The sequence below is a fragment of the Oppia nitens genome, unplaced genomic scaffold (assembly GCF_028296485.1).
Source record: "Oppia nitens isolate AA-2021 unplaced genomic scaffold, nextdenovo-longstitch-racon4-pilon3 scaffold34_pilon_pilon_pilon, whole genome shotgun sequence".
In the NCBI taxonomy this organism is placed as follows: Eukaryota; Metazoa; Arthropoda; class Arachnida; order Sarcoptiformes; family Oppiidae; genus Oppia; species Oppia nitens.
Genome location: NW_026533215.1, coordinates 217,520 through 237,957, shown reverse-complemented (window position 1 = coordinate 237,957; position 20,438 = coordinate 217,520). Strand labels below are relative to the sequence as shown.

Below are 20,438 nucleotides of genomic sequence, written 5' to 3'. Positions count from 1 at the left end.
ATAAGTTATATCTATAAAAAAAAATAATACTAAAACTTTATAAATTTAAGTGTAATTTTTTTTTGTAATATAATATATATTTTACTGGAAAAAAATTATAAACTATTTTTCCTGTTAATATATTAAATATTATTTTAATAGGTTTTATTTGAGTATTTGTTAAAATAAAAAATTTGAAGAAATTCAATATTATTTTTTTAGAAGTATTTATTGAAATGTCATTTTATCTGAGTTTTTTAAAAATTTTGTTTTAATGTTTTTTTGTAATATTTTATTAATACATTATAGTATAGTATAGTGAGTATACTTATATTAGTCTTATATTAGTATGTTTTAAATAAATAAAATTACTAGTATTTAATAGTATTTAATATTCATATAATAGTATATAAATTATAATGCATTAATTATCTACAATATATTAAATTATTTCATAACAACTTAACAAACAAATAATCAAAATTAAGTTATAGATTATAATTTTATTGAAATAGTTAAAACAGTTTCATACTAAAAATTTACAAAATAAATTAAATATATTTTAAATATAGTAATTGTGTTTTTAATTGACCACAAAGTTATAAATAATTTTTAAACTAAATTCTAGACTATATTTGAAAAATCATTTAATTAATTAATTGTATGATTTTGCTAGATAATTTTAGTCAACTATTATTTTTTTTAAAAAAAAGTCTAACTGCTAAATTTGTCTAGCTAATCATAAATAATTAAAAAAAACAATTAAAAACAGGTAGTTTTTTAAAAATATATAACTATAACTTTGCTATTGTGGACACTTTTAAATGTAACCTGATACATTATATAAAAAACGATATAAAAATTACAAATTAATTAAACTAATCTAGTTAAAATTTAATCCATGCCATTTTGTCTAACAGTATCGACAATCCAGTCCATAGCATAGGATACCCGCGAACCGGTCATAAAGGGTTTGGCGGCGCCGGCATCGGCACAGTAACCGTTTTTAGTCTTGGGTCCGGCAGCCTTATGGACACCAATTTGTACGGCCCGTCCACCCTGGTCATATTGCCACCATGGACCACCAGAGTCACCCTGGGATGAGTGAGTGAGTGAGTGAGTGTTTGTACATATATGGAGTTAAAATTTTATTATAAAATTAGTAATAATGTATAAAATTTTGTTTATACATTTTCCAACCAACAAAAAATCAGTAACTTTCTATACAGTAATAAAAAACACAAATACACACTCTCTTTCTCACACACCCACACCCACACACATACACCTAGTTACACACTCCCACACATATACACCTATTTACACACACATATACATCTAGTTACACATATACACCTATTTACGCACACATATAGATCTAGTTACACACACACCTACACATATACACCTATTTACGCACACACCCACACATATGCACCAATTTACACAAACATTTACCTCACAGGTGATGGGCTGTCCGGGCAGTGGATCCGAGTCGACAATTGTCGAGTTTTCCTTTAAAAACGACGGATCAAACTTGGAGTTTACAATTTTCCGATCAATCCCTAGGATACCGGTGCCCAATTGTACTCGACCAAAATTTTGCCTACTCTCATCCAAATAGCCCCAACCGGCAAAATACATCCACTCCAACATCGAGTTCCTCAATCCGTGATCGGGCATACATATGGCTGTACGCTGACCGCGTCTACGTTGCCCAGGTATCCTCAACGGTATATCCCGGTTCAATTTAATCAGTCCAATATCGTAGCCAGGGTTCGAGTAGCCGGTACTCTCTGTATAGTACTGGGGATGTACCCACCAGTCCAGTGAACCGTACGGATTATCCGAACGTGTAACCCAGTCCTGTAGTCCGGGCCATACCTGAATGTAGTTGGGATCGGCCCGTACGGGTTGATTGAATTTACGTTTTTGTTTATCAGGTCTGCTGTTTAAAAAAAATTAAAAATATTTGTGTTTTTTGTGTTTAAATTTTTTTTAGTTATTATACATTTTTTGTTTGTTTGTTTGTTTTTTACATAACTCCCATACATACCCTACACCCACATCCACCCCCTATTTTTGTTTAACCCCTCACCCACCAACAATTTATTGATATATATATATAGAGTAGTATACTTACTATAGGCAATGTGCGGCCGTAATTATCCAACGTTTATTCAATATTGAACCGGTACAGTACCTTGATAACATTATAACATTAACAATATAATCGTTTTTTATTATACAATAACAATAAAAAACTGTAACCTACCATTTAGTTGATAAAAATACTGCATACCATGGTATATATTCATAGTGCCAATAGACTATCCAGGGTGCTTCGCCCAGTTGGGCGCTGCGACCCGATTGGACACTACTGCCCAATAGATGGACGGCTTGGTTCTGCCATTTATAGCACATATCGTCGATCAGTGTCGACAGTCGGCCGATACCGCAATGATCATCGGTAACGTTAGGATAGTGTCGGATACGGACGTGCGATAAACGGCTTGCGGCCACTCCTACCGGTGCCGATTGATCTGCAGCACCGTTAGTCACTATTACTAGATAAGCGATTATTTCATATAAAATAATTATTAGGATTGACATTATTATTATTATTAGTATACAAATAGTTATAATATTGATTTTGATAAATAAAAATAAAATTTAAATATTATTGTTATTTTATAAATATGTTTTTTTTTAAAATATTATTATTATATATTATATTTCAGTTATTATAGACGACAGTTAATATGCGATACTTTTATTTATTATATATAAATTTTTTTAATAGATATGATTTTATAAAAAAAATTTACCATCAATTGAAACATGAGAATTAAATATTGTATATATATTTTAATATTTATAATAAAATATAATATAATAATACTATTTTGAAATTAATTTGTAAAATATTATTATTTTGCATTTTATTTATTAATAATTGTTAAACCATAGTACTAATAAACATTTAATGTTTAATAATTTTTATATGTACAAATTATAAAATAATTTAACTTTTACAGTTTTTTCAAAAAAAACAATTTTAATATTAAATTAAAAAAACAAAATAGCACCCGGGACAACATTATTATGAATTACAACATGATTAACTAAAGTATTAATTAATTATTAATTGGTTATAAAGTCATTATTATTGTTATTTTATCAATATTTTTAAAATATATTAATTTTCTCACAGTTAATAATAAAAATGTAATTACTATAAAAAAAATTGATTTTTTCCATAATATGATAATAAATATTATTATTTTATATTAAACTGAAATAATGATAATATTCTATATTTAGTTTATTATTAATAATATCATAGTAGTAATAATACTAAAAATACTTGATGTATATTTATTATTATTTTATTAAAAATATCGATTAACATATTACAATAAAAATTATTATATCCTAGCACTAAAAAATATTAGTTATTTTAACTAATATATTTTTTTCAATTATATTTAATTATTCATCAATTACAGTTAAAATAAAAATAATAAACTGAATATTTTATTTTCAGCAATATATTTAAAAATAATTTATTTATAAGTAATATAGCATAAAGTAAATGATATTGATTAATGTATTAGTTAGATATTAGCAATTTTTGTTTAAATAAAATAATACTACAAATAATTTATATCAACAAAAAACTTGAATTTTTAAAAATCAAATTAACTTTAAATTATTTTTTTCTGTTTATTGATTAATTGTTTATAGTAGTAATATTAAAACAAAAAAAAATGTATACAAAATTGGGGCCCAATGTTATTTGTGATTTTTCAATAGCTAGCCAAACTGAGCCGTATACATTTGAAATTGAATTTGATCATGGTCAACTATTAGGCAATTTAACATTTACCAGCGAATTTTTTGTAATATAAAGTGTTTTTGTATATTGATTTTACAATATTTTTAATTAATTTTTTTATAACTATTTTTTAGTATTTTAATTAGTATTAATAATACATATTATATAAATTAAATTTATCTATTTTTTAGTAATAATTTTCATGTTTTAATTTTAAAATTATAATTAATTAAAAAAAACTCATAATATTAATAAAATTTATATATATATATATGTTTATTATAAGACAGTAATTATTATTAATTACAAAAATCTTTATAATTGTTATTTTATTTTATTTTTATAGACAATCGATAGTGAATTAAAATTTTTATGCGGACATCATTTTTACATTATGTATGAATTAGTTAAACGAACTAAATATAGGTAAAAAAAATATTATTTAATTATAATTTATAATTATAATTACTATTATTAAACTTTAATTATATATAAAAAAAGATAATATTATATTAAATATTTATTAATAATAAAATTTTATTTTTGATTAAAATTTTAGTGTCCAACCAATTTTAATGGATCTTGCTAATTTAAATTATAGTAATTTAAGTAGTCTAGAAGTTTCAATTGAATATGCTAAAAATAATGTAAAGTATATTTTTAAAAAATTAATTATAAATTAAATTGATTTTAATTTATAATTTCATAAATTATCCAACAACAACAAAAATTAATTAATTTTTTTCTTCAAAAATTAAGCAAGTAGATATTTTGCTAAATCGTTATAGTTTAACTGATCAACTATATGATAAATTTTATTTTCAATGGCCATACAATGAATTAAGTACAACAATTATTAGTAGTTTTTATCCAACAATGGCGACCAACAATTTTTATGGCATCGCATCAATATTTGATGAATATGTTAATTAATTAATTAATTATAATAATTAGTTTTTTAAATAATTAATTTAGTTTAATATTATTATTATTTTTTTTTTGTATTTTATTAACTCATAGTTTTTCTTGGGTCTGATTATATCATTTCTATGTATTTCATTGATTTACAAAACTTATTTAAAAATGTAATTATTTTTTTTGTGTCAATATTTTTAATAATTTGTAATTTAAATTTTGTTTGTTTGTTATGTTTTATTTAAAAATTAATGTATATATCTAGAAGTTTTTTTGAATTTTTAATTGGAAAACAATTTTGGAAAATTTTAAATGCTTATTTTATGAATTGTAAGTTATTATTATTATTGACTTTATTTTAAATACATATAAAATAAAATAATTAACTATTAAATTTTTTTCTTATATGAATTTATAGTTAAAATTTTAATAAATAGCAAACAATGGTTTTTGTATTTATTATTTGGTACACTATTTGTTGGAAATTTTTTTACAATAAATTTCATAAATCAAGAAATATTATCAATTTATTTGACAAATCCATTTGAAACTATTGATTCATACAATGATTTAATAGCTAAACCAAAATTTAAAATATTATTTGCAATGTCTAAACAATTTTATAATGATTATCAGGTGTGTAAAGTTTATCTTAAAAAAAATTGATTTATTTTTTAAAAAAAATTAATAAATTATTTTTATTTCAGTCTAGAGCTAATAAAATTGAACAAACATTAGTTAATCGTAACGCAAATCCAGTTAATTTTAATAACACAATCAATGAATTAATTTATTATATAATGGATATGATTTATAAAGTTATTTTAGATAAATCATGGATAGCATTGATACCGACATTAAATGTTAAACAATTTATACGCTCACAACATAACTATGAACTAATGCACGTATCGCGCGATGCCTACCAATTGATTGGTTACGGACACGTGTTTAGTAAAAATACAGCAAAAAATAATAAACAATTGTATAAACAGTTTAGAGATATGTATGTTTCATAATTTTTTTTATTAAAAAAATTAATTTTTTAAGTAATTATTTAATTTTTTTAATATTAATAAATCTATGAATATTTACATTGTTACTATCAAACCTGATAAAATTAATTTTTAAAATAAATATTTAGCTTGATACAATCTCATGAAACTGGTAACTATGATGTTTGGTATGATTCAATTTGGGATTATTTTCTCAATCAATTTCAACCTACTAAATTTGTTTTCAATACAACCGATCCCTATGACCAACGTATGCCATTGGACAGTATGCGTGTAGCACTGGGACCATATTTTACACTATTATCAATTGCATTGATTGTATTTATTGTTGAAATGAAACACAAAATTATAGTATTTATTTTAAAAATTATTTCAAAACTGATTATTATTATTTTGTTTTTAAAATTTAAAATTCAATTAGCAATTTCAATCATATACTTTACATTTTATAGATTTCTATTTCGTTTTTTTATTAATTAATTAAATTAAATACATTATTTATATATTATTTATCAATATAATATTTTTTATTTTTTTTATATTTAAATGATAATTTGTTACTAATCAGTGACTTAAATCTGTTTTTTTTAATTTTTAATATTATGGTATTTATAATAATTTAATTATATATATATACATTGTATATATATATAATATTATTTATTAAAACAGTATACTGTACTGTATATAACACTATTTAATAATTAAATTATATAACAACATAATTTTAAAAAAATATTTATTACACTAACAAGTAAGCTATAATAAAATATGTTATTTAATTAATTTAAATTTATAATGTATTAATAAACAAACAAAAAAACAAATAAATTGCTAAAAATTTTTAAAGTTATAATTATTATTTATAATACATAATACATTCTTTACATAAATTTATAGCAATATATCAATAAATAATTATAATTTTTTACAGATATTTTTCTAGTAATATAAACAAAATATGTTAACTAAAAAATTAATTATTTAAAAATATTATTTAAAACACTCACTATTGTAAATGTAAACAATATAAATTGAGCTAAATAGTCATTAATATAAATAATTAAAAGTTTGTTAAATTATTAATTAAACAGTTTAATATTATTGTTGATATTATCATATTATTTTGATCATATTAATAAATTGACGGATTAAATATTAAGATTTTAAAAACATTAAATAGACATTTTATAAAATAAATTTATTAATTTTTATATATTTTTTTTTAAATCTATAAGATTATTAATAATAATAATAAAATGAAATAATTTTAGAAAATTTCTATATACTGTATAATTAATACTAATATATATATATATATATATTATTAAATTAGTTGCTGTTGTAAGCCATCACACGTAAGACATGGCGACTACTTTGCCATTCATTGATAGTATTATCCGATAAAAACTGTTTCCACGACATGTTGTTAGGGTTGTCGGACGACAAACCTATTGGACTAAAATGTGTCTGAAAAACAATATCCCAAAAGTCGTCCGAATTTAACAATTGGTCGTCAAATTGGTTTCGGTCCTCAAAATCGCATCGATAGTCGTCGACCAACATTGGCATAACATCTTTGAATATATAGTTTGAATAATGAAATATATTTTTTTTAAATAATTAAAAACAAAATAATAGTAATTAAATTGCAATAAAGTTTTTTTTAAACAATATATTAATTATGAACCTAAAAAAATCAAATCTTATTTTTTTTAAAATTATTAACTTTTGTTTGCTAAGATAATAATTTTTTTTAAAAATATTTTTAAAATATTTTTTTAAATACATTTTACTAACCGATAATTTTTTTACGATTTACAGCTAAACTATGAAGAAATAGTAGTTTAAATTGTTTAATACGAAATCCGTTATCAATTAAACACTGTTTCCATATATTCAACTGTTTATCAATCGATGGACATAACAGTTGTTGTCCGCCAACCTTACTATTGATTGACACGAGTTTATCGTTTAAATCTTCATTGATAACAATATTGGCATAAAATAGTCCTCCATTTGACAACAATCTGGCAATTATACCAAACAATTGTCGTTTATCTCGTATATAATGTAACATAAAATTAGAAACCATTAGATCGACTTTGGACTCCATTTGTCTGATTTGTTGGCTTAACTCAAGCCATGGGACAGACATGTCTTGCAATAGATAATCAATTGACAGATTATCGGCTATATTAGTAGCCATAGCGTAGTCTAACATTTCGGGTACGACATCGATGGCCACCACTGGTTGAATGTGCGGTACATGTTTGGCCAACATTCGGGTGGCCCGGCCGTCACCGAAACCCAAGTCAACAATTAGTTTATATGAACTAAAAATTTATTTTTAAAAAAAATAAAATAAAATTAATATATTTTAGTTTTTTTTTGATGATAAAATTTGAATACCTTTTTTCATTAGTAATCAATTGAAATGATTCAATGAAAAAATCATCCAAATTATAGGTTATTGTAACATAATCTTCGGGTTTTATTTTATACATATTTTTTTAAATATTAAAAATACTAAAATTTAATTATTAAATTAGATCTAATAAATTTGATGATGATTAGTTTTATAATTTTCAAAAAAAACACTTTTGATATTAACTATTATATATATTTTTGGATCTTTACTTAAATACTTTCGCAAATAATATATTTAATGATTTTACAAAAATTGATATTAATTTTTTTAAAACAAAACATTTGTCATGACTTAAAAAAAACAATAAAATAATAAATTTAAAAATTCACTTGTATAATTTAGCTAGGTTTTTTTAGAAAAAAATATTTATTTTAAATTTTGAAAATAAAATAATTTTAAAATTATTTTTTGAAATATTAAATTTCAATGAATAATTATTTCAAAAATTATATCTATATTTATTTTTATTGTTTCAAGTAATTTCGTTTGTAAAAAATCTATAATTTTATTATTACTTTTAAAAATACAATAATCTATTAATTTTATATTATAAATAGATTTTTTTTTATTAATTACAAATTTAATTAATTGCTTAATAACTAACTATGACTTATGAAAAAAATTATACTTCAATTACATTACAGTTACTAATCATATGAAAAACTTAATATTATAAAAATATTAGTTTTTGAAAAAAAAGAAAAATTTTTATTTTAAATATTGTAATATTTATATATCAATATTTTTTATTTGAATATATAAATTATTTATTATAAGTTTTCAAAAAGCTAGTTAGTAAAATTTTATTTATTAGTTATAATCTACCGGTATATAATTAAAAAAATTATTTATTTTTAAAATATTTATTTATCTAAATAAAACTTTAGAATTTAATAATATTAATTAAATAAAATAAAATAATAAATATGGATCTATTAGAAACATATTAATTGATTTTGATAAAATATCTTTAAAATTTAAAAATAGGATAATTATTTTTAAATTTTTTATTTGCTAAAGCTTAAAAATTATATTTAGGATCTGTAAGGTTTTTAAAAAAAATCTATTTTTATTGTGTTAATTGATTAGATTATATTAAAAGATTAAATTTTTGTTAAATAATTGTTAAATTATTATAAACATATGTAAGTAAAGGTAATGTAAATAATTATTAATAAAAATAAGTTTAAAAATAATTCAATTAAAATATCAAAACATTTAAATCACTTAATCAGTGTTTATGTCATATTTGTCATATAATATACAGTATTACTGATAACTTGTTAGTAATATGACGTAAAATAGCAATAGTTATAATTTTTTTTGTGGTTAATATTTTCAGTTAAAAAACAGTTTATTTAATTAATATTATATTGTTTAATATATTAACAAATAAACAACAAAAACAATGGTAACAAATAAATAAATTACTTAAAAATATTGAGTTTTTAAAAAAAATTAATTTATTATTTTAAAATATTTATAATTATTTAAAAATGATGATTTTGTTTTCAATTTATTAGTTTTTTAAATTACATAATGAATATATAATATTATATATATATATATATATATATATATATATATAGTTGATATAAATTTATAAAAAATTATCAAAATAAAATAAATATTTAAAATAAATAAATGTTTTCTAATATTATTATTATTATAAAAAAATTTTGATGTAAAAAAATTTAGTTAATTATTATTATTATTATTATTGCTTTTCATTTCCATATTTGTTAGGACCGATAGCCCGCGTCCGGAATACCGGCGCCTAAGCGATAGTCGCCGTTTCAATAATACGTTTTGCTCCCCGAGCTCGCCATACCGGTCCTCGTATTGACGGAGACTATTATTTTCGCGAACCAAACGGCGAATTTCGCGTTCATAGTCGTCGATCTCCCGGCGCTGACATAAAACATAACCGTCCAGTGATGTAGTAGTACTATCAGTAGTAGTAGTTGTTGTATTACTACTACTACTACTATCAGTGCTAATAGTATCGTATGAGTCCCACAATTGGCACAATTTATTTAAAACTTCTATTGAATTACTAGACATTTTAAAAAAAAAAATTTTATTTTATTATTAAACTTTATATAACTAAAGATTTTTATTTTTATTATTATATAAACATTTAAACAATAGCTTTATATACAATGATTTATCTATTATTTTATTTTTATTGTCATAAAATAAAAATTCTTAATAAAAATATATTTCACAGTTTATAATGTAATATAGTTTTTTTTTTAGTAAATATTTCATTGAAAAAAATTACATTAAATATAAATGTTATTACTATCATCAATGAAAATCTATCTTGTACCATTTATTGTATAATATTTATAATTTTTTTACCAAATAATTATGTAATAGCAATTTTTTTTTATATATTTTATTAATATTTTGCAATCAACTGAAATAATTTATTTGCAAACAAATTTGCCGACAGATTAAATGAAAAAAAAATCATAAAATTAATTATAATTATTAGTATTAATATTTTTAATTAATATAATACCGATATAATACTGTATATTAATGTATATAATATATTTAAATATTTTTAATAATTATTTAAATGTTGATGAAAATTTGCCAAAATAAATAAGCCAAAATTTTTGTCAACTCTCACTCACTCACTCACTCACTCACTCACTCACTCACTCACTCACTCACTCACTCACTCACTCACTCACTCACTCACTCACTCACTCACTCACTCACTCACTCACTCACTCACTCACTCACTCACTCACTCACTCACTCACTCACTCACTCACTCACTCACTCACTCACTCACTCACTCACTCACTCACTCACTCACTCACTCACTCACTCACTCACTCACTCACTCACTCACTCACTCATTCACTCTCTCTCTCTCTCTCTCTCTCTATATATATATATATATTCTCTCTCTTCTCTCTCTCTCTCTCTCTCTCTCTCTCTCTCTCTCTCTCTCTCTATTTAAAGTACATAAAATTTTAAATGCCATACAAAAAGTGATGATCAAAATTTAGTCTATTTATAACACACACACACAAACACACATAGATTTAATTATTATGTAGTGATTGTCAGTATATTTATAGCAAATAAAATGGTGTATTTTGTCAGTTAGTAAATAATAATAATAAAAATAATTTTAAAATTTAATTCAAAACTTGTGAAATATATTACTGTATTTATTTAACTTTTAATATAAAAAAAAAATTCTAACTATTAAGTGAAATATTGATAGTAATATATTTAATATATTTTTAAAAATATTTTTATCTGTTTATAAATATATATAAATTGCTTTATCATGAATTGATTGTATTGTAATATTACTACTAGTAGTAGTAGTAGTAGTATTAAAATAAATAATTTTTTTATATCACACATAACTATATTACAATATTTATTGATAAAAAAAATGTCTGCAATTTATTATCAAATATTTAATACATAATAAATTAATCAATAATAATAAACAAAAGAGAAATATTTATTTTTTTTTATTTAAAAAATTAAAAGTAATCGAAAAATATGTAAACAATTTTTTTTGTTTGAAAAAAATAGATAACAAAAAAATATCTAAAATTCTAAAGTAATAATAATAATAATTAATAAAAATATTATTTAAATATCATGTTTTTCAAAATAAAAAATTATTAGTTAAATAAATAAAAAAAATTTTTTTTAAAGTATTTCATAAAAATAATAATAATATGGACAGTGATAATAATAATAATAATAATAATAATAATAATAATAATAATAATAATAATAATAATAATAATAATAATAATAATAATAATAATAATAATAATAATAATAATAATAATAATAATAATAATAATAATAATAATAATAATAATAATAATAATAATAATACTATCAATAGTAATATAACATTGTTTGTTAAGGCCGGTGCCGATGGCCAACGTTACGGTGCCTGTCCTTTCTGTCATCGATTGTTTATGCTATTGTTGGTCAAAGCCAAGCACAGGCCTGAGCTCAGATTTCGTGTAGTTACCGTAAATCTGGCCAAACCACCCGAAATATTCCGGCAAAACACGCTAACACGTGTGCCGGCACTTATCGACTGTCAAGTAGTAGATGACTGTCATACCGATGCTGCCGGCGATACTGTAGCCGTCGATACTGTCGACGATATTATCGAACACTTGGATACCCGATATCCGACACCTGAGCTCATGTATGCCAACGAAGAAGTGGCGGACAGTGCGTGCAATCGTTTGTTTCAGAAATTTTGTTTCTATATCAAAGATATGGCTACCGGTGCCGATAGTACCGGCCTGACTGGTGAACTACATAAGCTTGACGACTATCTTGGGCAACAAAAACAAAACAACAGTAGCACTGCTGGTGGTGGTACATACCTGTGCGGTACGCGACTAACATCGCTGGACATTGAAATGTGGCCAAAATTACATCACATTCGTGTGGCGGCCGGTTATCTCAAAGATTATGTCATACCGGCCCGGTTTGCACACGTATGGAGCTATATGGGCGAGGGTTATAAGCAGCGGGCGTTTGTCGACTCCTGTCCCGCGGATCAGGAAATTATATTTCATTGGGCCGATCGACCCGAAACACCCAATCTGACTGCTGAACAAAATGCCCAGTTAGCCAAACAGGAGCCTCGCTATAGTATTGATATACCTAACTAATTACCTAAACTAATTATAACTAACGTAACTATAAAATATTATTTATTATATTATTAATTAAATTATTAATTAAATTATTAATTAATAATATTAAAATAAAAATATAAAAATAAATAATTAACATAATTTAATTTATTAGTTAACTTAATTATAAATTTTTGTTAATAACATTAATTAATATTATAATTATTTATATAATATATATTTACGTGTATATTAATAAAATTATTATTAATAGATTAATATTGTTATTATATATTATTATATATTATTATATATTATTATATATTATTATATATTATTATATATTATTATATATTATTATATATTATTATATATTTATATATTTAGTGCAAAATTTTATTATATAAAACTGTATACTGTTGTTATGATTTAAATTAATTATATGTTATTAATTTTGTAAATAAATTTAGTTTTAATTTTGATTGTTATTGATTGTTATATGAATTTTTTTAAATGTAAATTATATATTTAATTATTATAATATTTATTAACATATATATATATATTTTAAATTTAAGTCTATCATAAACAAATAATATACTATATGTGAAAACTAATTAACTAAATAATTTTTGAGTTATTTAATAAATAGTTAAATCACTTTACTCATAATAATAATAATATATTTAATTATTTATTATAAGTTTAAATACGAATAATTAGTATTAATTTTTAAAAAAATATGTATTTATATTACAAACTGTAAAAATTTTATTAGCATACATAAACTATAATATTATTGATATTAAATATAAGTTTAATATGAGATCTACTACTACATAACATATTATAATTTTATAAATATAATTTTTTTTATTAATTTATATACAAAATAAAAATAATCTAACTATTGTAAATAATTTTAATACAAATATTTTTTTTTTGATTTCTAAATATAAAATTAACTAGTTAATTAATATGAAATAGTATTTAATTAATTGAATAATTGTTTTGTAATAATATTAATAATTAATAATATTATGTTAATTAGTAGTAAATACCAACAAACAAAATAATTGCTAGTTTTAGTTGCCATAAGTTGATTGAAATATAATTTTTTATTTAAAAATTAAAGATAACATATAATTTCACACTAAATGTATGATAATTACATTTATAATATATACAGTAATTTTTTATTTCCTAAATAAAAATTAATTTTTTCCATTATATAATATAGATATCATTGAGTAAAATATTTATTAATTTATTATATATTAGATAATCAAGTTTTCTATTAACCAACAAAAAATCAAATAATTTTATTATTATTATTATTATTATTATTAATTACGTAACTTATATTACTTGGCGTTAAGATATTATTATTGGATACAGTATTAAGTAATTATATAATATAATAATAATACAATTGTATTCAATGTACTTATAAAATTGTTTTAGTTAGTTAATTGTAATAAAATATAGTTTAATTATTTTTTCTACACGTGTTTAAATAAAATTAATTATACTATACTGTATTAAATAAGTTTTTTTTATATATTAGCTTTTTAAATATACCACTACTATAATGGTATAACTTATATATATATATATATACTAATAATTGTAATATAAATTAATATATAATGTAATATATAATTAGTAAAACAAAATAATTAATATTAAAATTATTATTTTTAAAAATAAATCTTAAAACATTGTCTCGACTAATTACAATTGAAAAAGTAATAAAATAATAATTTTAGTTGAAATAAATAAATAAATAATATAAAAACAAACTATTTTATCATATTTAATTTGCAATACAGGAAACTACTTTTAATTAAACTATAATTATCATCAAGGTATATTGAAATTAACATTATATTTATTTATTTATAATTATATAATATTTATACATTTATTAATAGTTATAATCCTTATTGACAGAAATTAATTTAATTAATTAAAATATTAATATTTATTTATTTAGTAATACTGTATCTCTTTTTTTTGTTGTTGATGTGTCTGAGATAATGATCATACAGTTTACTACCTAACTGTCCAAAGTTCCCACACTAGTACAGGTATTACATGTCATCTACCGGTGCAAAATACGTCATATTATTATTAAGATATTTATATACATACCTAGTATTTTGAGTGACAAACAATTTTTTAAAGTGAATTAATTATTATTAGTATTATAATCATAATTATTATTTTTGTTTAGTAATAATACTGAATATTTCCAGTTAATTATGACCTTTAAATAAAACAGGGGATCACGCGATAAGTTTATTGAAATTTTAAAATTACTATTCAATTACTGTAATATATAATTATAATACTGTAATAATATACTAATAAATTAAAACTAAAATATTTATTTTGTTTAATATTGTTCTATAAATAGTATATTTATTTATAAATAATTAATAATTTTCACAACAAAACTATTTTAGACTTTTATGATATTTATTTTTATTTTATTTTAGATTATTATTATTATTATACTTCATTGAAATACTTATATGAAACCATTATAAAAGGGGTAATCATTAAAATGAAATAAAATAAATAATTTGCAATTTGTAAACAACTTTTATTGCTATTTATTTTTGTTGTAATTTTGTTTTGTTATTTATAACTTAATATTGTTTAGTTATTTTTTTTATTAACTATTTTATAAAATCATCAAAAAAAAACTAGAGTAGCCATAAAAAACATATTACTTAAAAATACTCTACGAATTGATATCTATTGTAAAATAATTAATAAATGCAATTAAATTAATAATAATAATAATATATCTTATTGAACAACACTATGAATTTTTTTAACAATATTAGTAATTATTACTTAAAAATTAATAAATTATAAACATATTCATGTAATTTATTTATTTACGAAACAAAATTCTATAAAAATTTACATAAAATAATTGAAAATATTTACAAAAATAAAAAATAAAACAATAATTGTGTTTTTATTAAAATTTTTATGTATTTTAGTAAAATTAAAATCATTATCATAAAATGGGTAGACATGTATACATGTATAATATGCATAATAAATATATGAGTTTTTTATGTCAAGGTTTTTTGTTGAAAGTTTTTTTTGATTTTGTTTTTTTTTTTGAAAAACAATACCCCATTTGGCAACATATGAAACATTATAATGTATTAGAAATAATAATAATAATAATTAAAAAAAAGACATTATTTTATAAGTCAAATATCTAATCACACAAAATAATAGTCATAGATATGTATAATAAAAAATTTATTTATTTATTGCTTTTTTATTTTTTTTAAGAAAAAGATGAATATATTGTATATTAGTCAACAAAATTATTTTGAATTATTATTATTATTATTTATTAACCTTAGTTTTAGTTTGTCGTTTAGTTACCACTAGTTTTTTACTACTACTACTACCACCAGTACTACTACTACTACTACTACTACTACTACTACTACTACTAAATGATTGGTTAGATATTAAAACATAATTTAATATTTAATTGTTATACAGTATATATATATATATATAACTTTTTCAACAATTTGCTCATTCATTCAAATGATATGAAATCAGTCGACAAACTTAAAGTACAATTCATTATATATTCAGTATATATAATACAATAAATACCATAAAATAAAGTTTTTTAGTGAAAGTGTAGTTTAATAAACACATATACAGTATATAATACTGTATTTTTTAATATATTTAATATTAATATTAATTTTTTTTGTTTTCATATACAGTGTATCTATCAATTGAATTAATTGAGTTGAATGTGTGATAATCAATAATAATAATAACTTATTTAATAACTTATTATTATTTTTTTACAAAATCATTGATATTGTGAAATGATTTTTTGTTTTTTTTGTCGGTGTAATAGTTTTTAAACTAAAATAAAAACACATTTTTGTTTATTAGTATTATTGTTTTTGCAATAAAAACTATATACAAAAAAAATAGTTTACTATAAATTGTTGATCACTACTGTATTATAACTACAATAGTATATCAGTAAATAACATATCAAACAACAATAGTTAATATTTTTTATTAAAATATTTCTATTTTATTAAAATTTTTGACTAAAACTATTACAACAATATTAAAATTATATATTTAAAAATATATATATATAATATTTATTATGTTAAATTGTAAATTATATTCTAATAGTTAATAATTAACTTAAAATTTAGCAAAATTTTTATTAAAAAAATATATATATATATTTATATATAATTTATATAACATCACCACAACATTATCATCATCATCATCAGCACCTATACCCAGATTATTGAACCAATACTACTAATACAATGGCTGACATCAATGATAGGACCGGCGATTTTGTGGTATATAAGCGAAACGAAATTATCAAATATCAGCGACAAATTGAACACTTGATCCGTGAAAATGATAGACTAAAACAAATGAAAACCAAATACCAGGACTTGGAGTTTGAAAACTTGGCGCTCAAACATCGGTTGGCCAGTAATGGTGGATCGGCTGCGGGTGGAAAGGCAGGAGCCGTAGGTATCGGCGCCAATGATAATCAAAACTGGCGTAACTGTGGCTCCGATTACGGTCTGATTGTTGAGTTTATGCAAAATCAGTCGACACCCGACAGACACCGATTGATTGTCGACCCAACACCCAGACATAGTAGTTCCGTAACCAATAACTACCAGTCCTCTACTGATGGCAACGTAGTACCGGAGCCCGGGATTATTGATGGCAGTATTAATGGTAAAACTATTTTTTTAAAATTTATTTTTATTATTTTTTATTATATTTTTTGATATTAAACTATAATTAACTAGATATAAAAATTACAATAATTTTTTAATTATTTAAAAAATGTATAAAAATTATAATTAGTTTTTTTATGTTTTATTTAGTTATAAAGATATAGTAAAAGTATATAGTATTATAAAAATTATAAATTTATTTGATATTTGAAAAATTTAATATAATTATTATCAGTAATTAAAACAAATGTTTAACATTAGTAAAACATTAGTAATAATTATGTTAAACATATATATATATATAATAAAAATAATTAAAATGATAAATATAAAATAAATACGGTATATAAAATATATTTATTTAATAATGTATAATACATTTTTAATATCAGCTAATATAATAGTATTTTAATAATAATAATAATAATAATTATTATTATTATTATTTTATTTTATATTGAATATTGTTTACCTGCTAAATGTTTTTATAAAATAATATTTATCAAACTTATAGTTATACAGCTAAATTAATTATTTACAGTTTTTATATTTCAAACAAAAACTATAATACATAACAACAATTATAAATATATTTATAATATTACTATTACTTTACCGTATACTGTATTTTATTATTTTTAAAAATTTTATTTAGTTTTTAATAATTTTCTAGAAACTATAAGTCATTTATCTAATAAATATAATATTAATAAATAATAATATAATTTTCAAATATTTTAGTGACAATACAATCAAATAGATTTTAAATGTTTTTTTTTTAAATATGTGAAACATATAATAGTTTTTTTATAATATTAGATATTGTTTTAAATAAAAAAATTAATAACAGAAACATAAATATATATTATTTTTTTCAAATAAGATAACTAATCATTAATTTAGTTTTATTGTTCAAAAATATTTTTGCCAATTAATCAGATTTTTAGTAAAATATTTTTCAAATTAAATATGTAAACAAAAAATTAATAAATGCTATTAAATAATAAAACAATTATCATAAAGGTATTTCATTGATGATTTTTTTTGGTGTTATCACTAAAATATTTACCTCAAAATACAAACGTTTTTTTTTTTGATAATATTGATAAATGTTTTTTTTTAAATAAGGATACTCAGTACACAATAAAATATTTAATCAAAAAAAATTATTATTTTTACATAACAATAATCATATAAAATTATTAGGCTAAAAACATAAGTTATTTATTTAGTTTAATAACTTTAAAAACAATATAATAATAAAATTAAAAAAAAACAAAACATTACATTTCATAGATAGTTATAATAATTAACTAATAAATAGTTTTTATTATTATTAATATATTATGAATATTTTGTTGTTTATTTGTTAATTATATTTAATTATATTATGTAATAATTATAATTTAAATATATGACGAATAATCAAATAAACAAAATAACATTTAATTTTAATAATAGATAAATAATATTAAAAATAGATAAATAATATTAAAAAACAGATAAATAATATTTAATAATAGATAAATAATATTAAAAATAGATAAATATTAAAAAATAGATAAATAATATTAAAAATAGATAAATAATATTAAAAAATAGATAAATAATATTAAAAATAGATAAATAATATTAAAAAATAGATAAATAATATTAAAAATAGATAAATAATATTAAAAAATAGATAAATAATATTAAAAGATAGATAAATAATATTTAAAAATAATTTAATAATTTTAATCTAATAATAATTATATATATTATATAATAGAGTCGACTAACGATCATCTAATCATTGGTTACGGTAGAGGATTGCGTCGACAGTCGATATTTCCCGTATCGAAAGCGGGCGATAAACAGCTACAGGAGCTGACCGACGACCAGAAACATTCAAAACAATTGGGCGAAACCCGAACCAAACAATTGGACTCACATTTCTGGTCAATCAAATCGGATACGTCGGCTGCGAATCATTATCCGGAAGGGTTGGCTCAGTTGGCCAAAGATATCAGGAATAAGGCTAACCATAATGTAATGCATCGGATAATTGTCAGGGAATGGAACCGACGGCCGGAACGGATGTCGCGGACAGAGTTTTTCTATCATTTGCTAACCGTATTCATACATAACGGCTGTTTGGTTACCCAGTGTACGGAACATTCGCCACCGTGTCGGCCGAAAGTGGACAGTCGTATACTGGAATCGTCGGCACCGGTATTGAAAAGTTTTCTCCAGTGTGTAAACAGTTTGAAATTGGTTGTCGTCGAAGTTGAACTGCTGGTAGCCCTGGAAAACCTGGCCTACGCTGAACCTAAATACCGGTGCGCTGTCGCCGAGATTATGGACCTATTGTTTCGCAAAGGTGTTGTCCAAGCGATAGCATTTGGCGAGTGGTCTCAGGCGGACAGTCCACGCAAATCCGATAAAGAGTTGCTAATCAAAGAGATACAGTCGACAGGGTTTACACTAATTAGACGATCATCTGTTTAATATAGTATTATATATATATATATAATAGTTTTTTTTCGTTGAAATTTTTAATTTGAAAATAATTTAATCACTTTTTTTTGAAAATAAAATTTATAATAATTCACTAAACATATGCAAATGTAATATTTATTTATTTTTTTAAATTATATAATTAGTAATATATTATAATAAAATAGTTTTCAAAAAAATTTATATTAAAATGTATTAAATATAATACATAATTTTTTTTTATAAATTAGTAAAATAGCTTTTCAATTGTAAAACAATTACTTTTATTTTTTTAACAAATAATTATCAAAGATATAGAGAGGTTTACCACTAATTAAATCT

At 20.9% G+C, this 20,438-nt stretch overlaps 2 protein-coding genes across 2 annotated transcripts; both read left to right on the top strand.

Annotated features, from left to right (window-relative positions):
• The first annotated feature begins 11,288 nt into the window (after positions 1 to 11,288).
• LOC128956951 (chloride intracellular channel exl-1-like) lies at positions 11,289 to 12,867 on the top strand. Its single transcript, XM_054302665.1, has 2 exons — positions 11,289 to 11,293; positions 12,078 to 12,867. Exons 1-2 carry the CDS (start codon positions 11,289 to 11,291, stop codon positions 12,865 to 12,867), a joined length of 795 nt encoding a protein of 264 aa, XP_054158640.1.
• Positions 12,868 to 17,106: 4,239 nt separating this feature from the next.
• Positions 17,107 to 20,108, top strand: LOC128956950 (uncharacterized). The gene is made up of 2 exons (XM_054302664.1): positions 17,107 to 17,616; positions 19,390 to 20,108. The coding sequence occupies exons 1-2, from the start codon at positions 17,187 to 17,189 to the stop codon at positions 20,106 to 20,108; spliced, it is 1,149 nt and encodes a 382-aa protein (XP_054158639.1). The 5' UTR covers positions 17,107 to 17,186.
• Positions 20,109 to 20,438: the final 330 nt, after the last annotated feature.

Bases quoted from the DNA above. Each gene is read 5' to 3' on its own strand.
- LOC128956950 (XM_054302664.1), top strand. From the start codon at position 17,187: ATGGCTGACATCAATGATAGGACCGGCGATTTTGTGGTATATAAGCGA. The intron at 17,617-19,389 runs GTAAAACTATTT...ATTATATAATAG, and splicing joins TATTGATGGCAGTATTAATG to AGTCGACTAACGATCATCTA.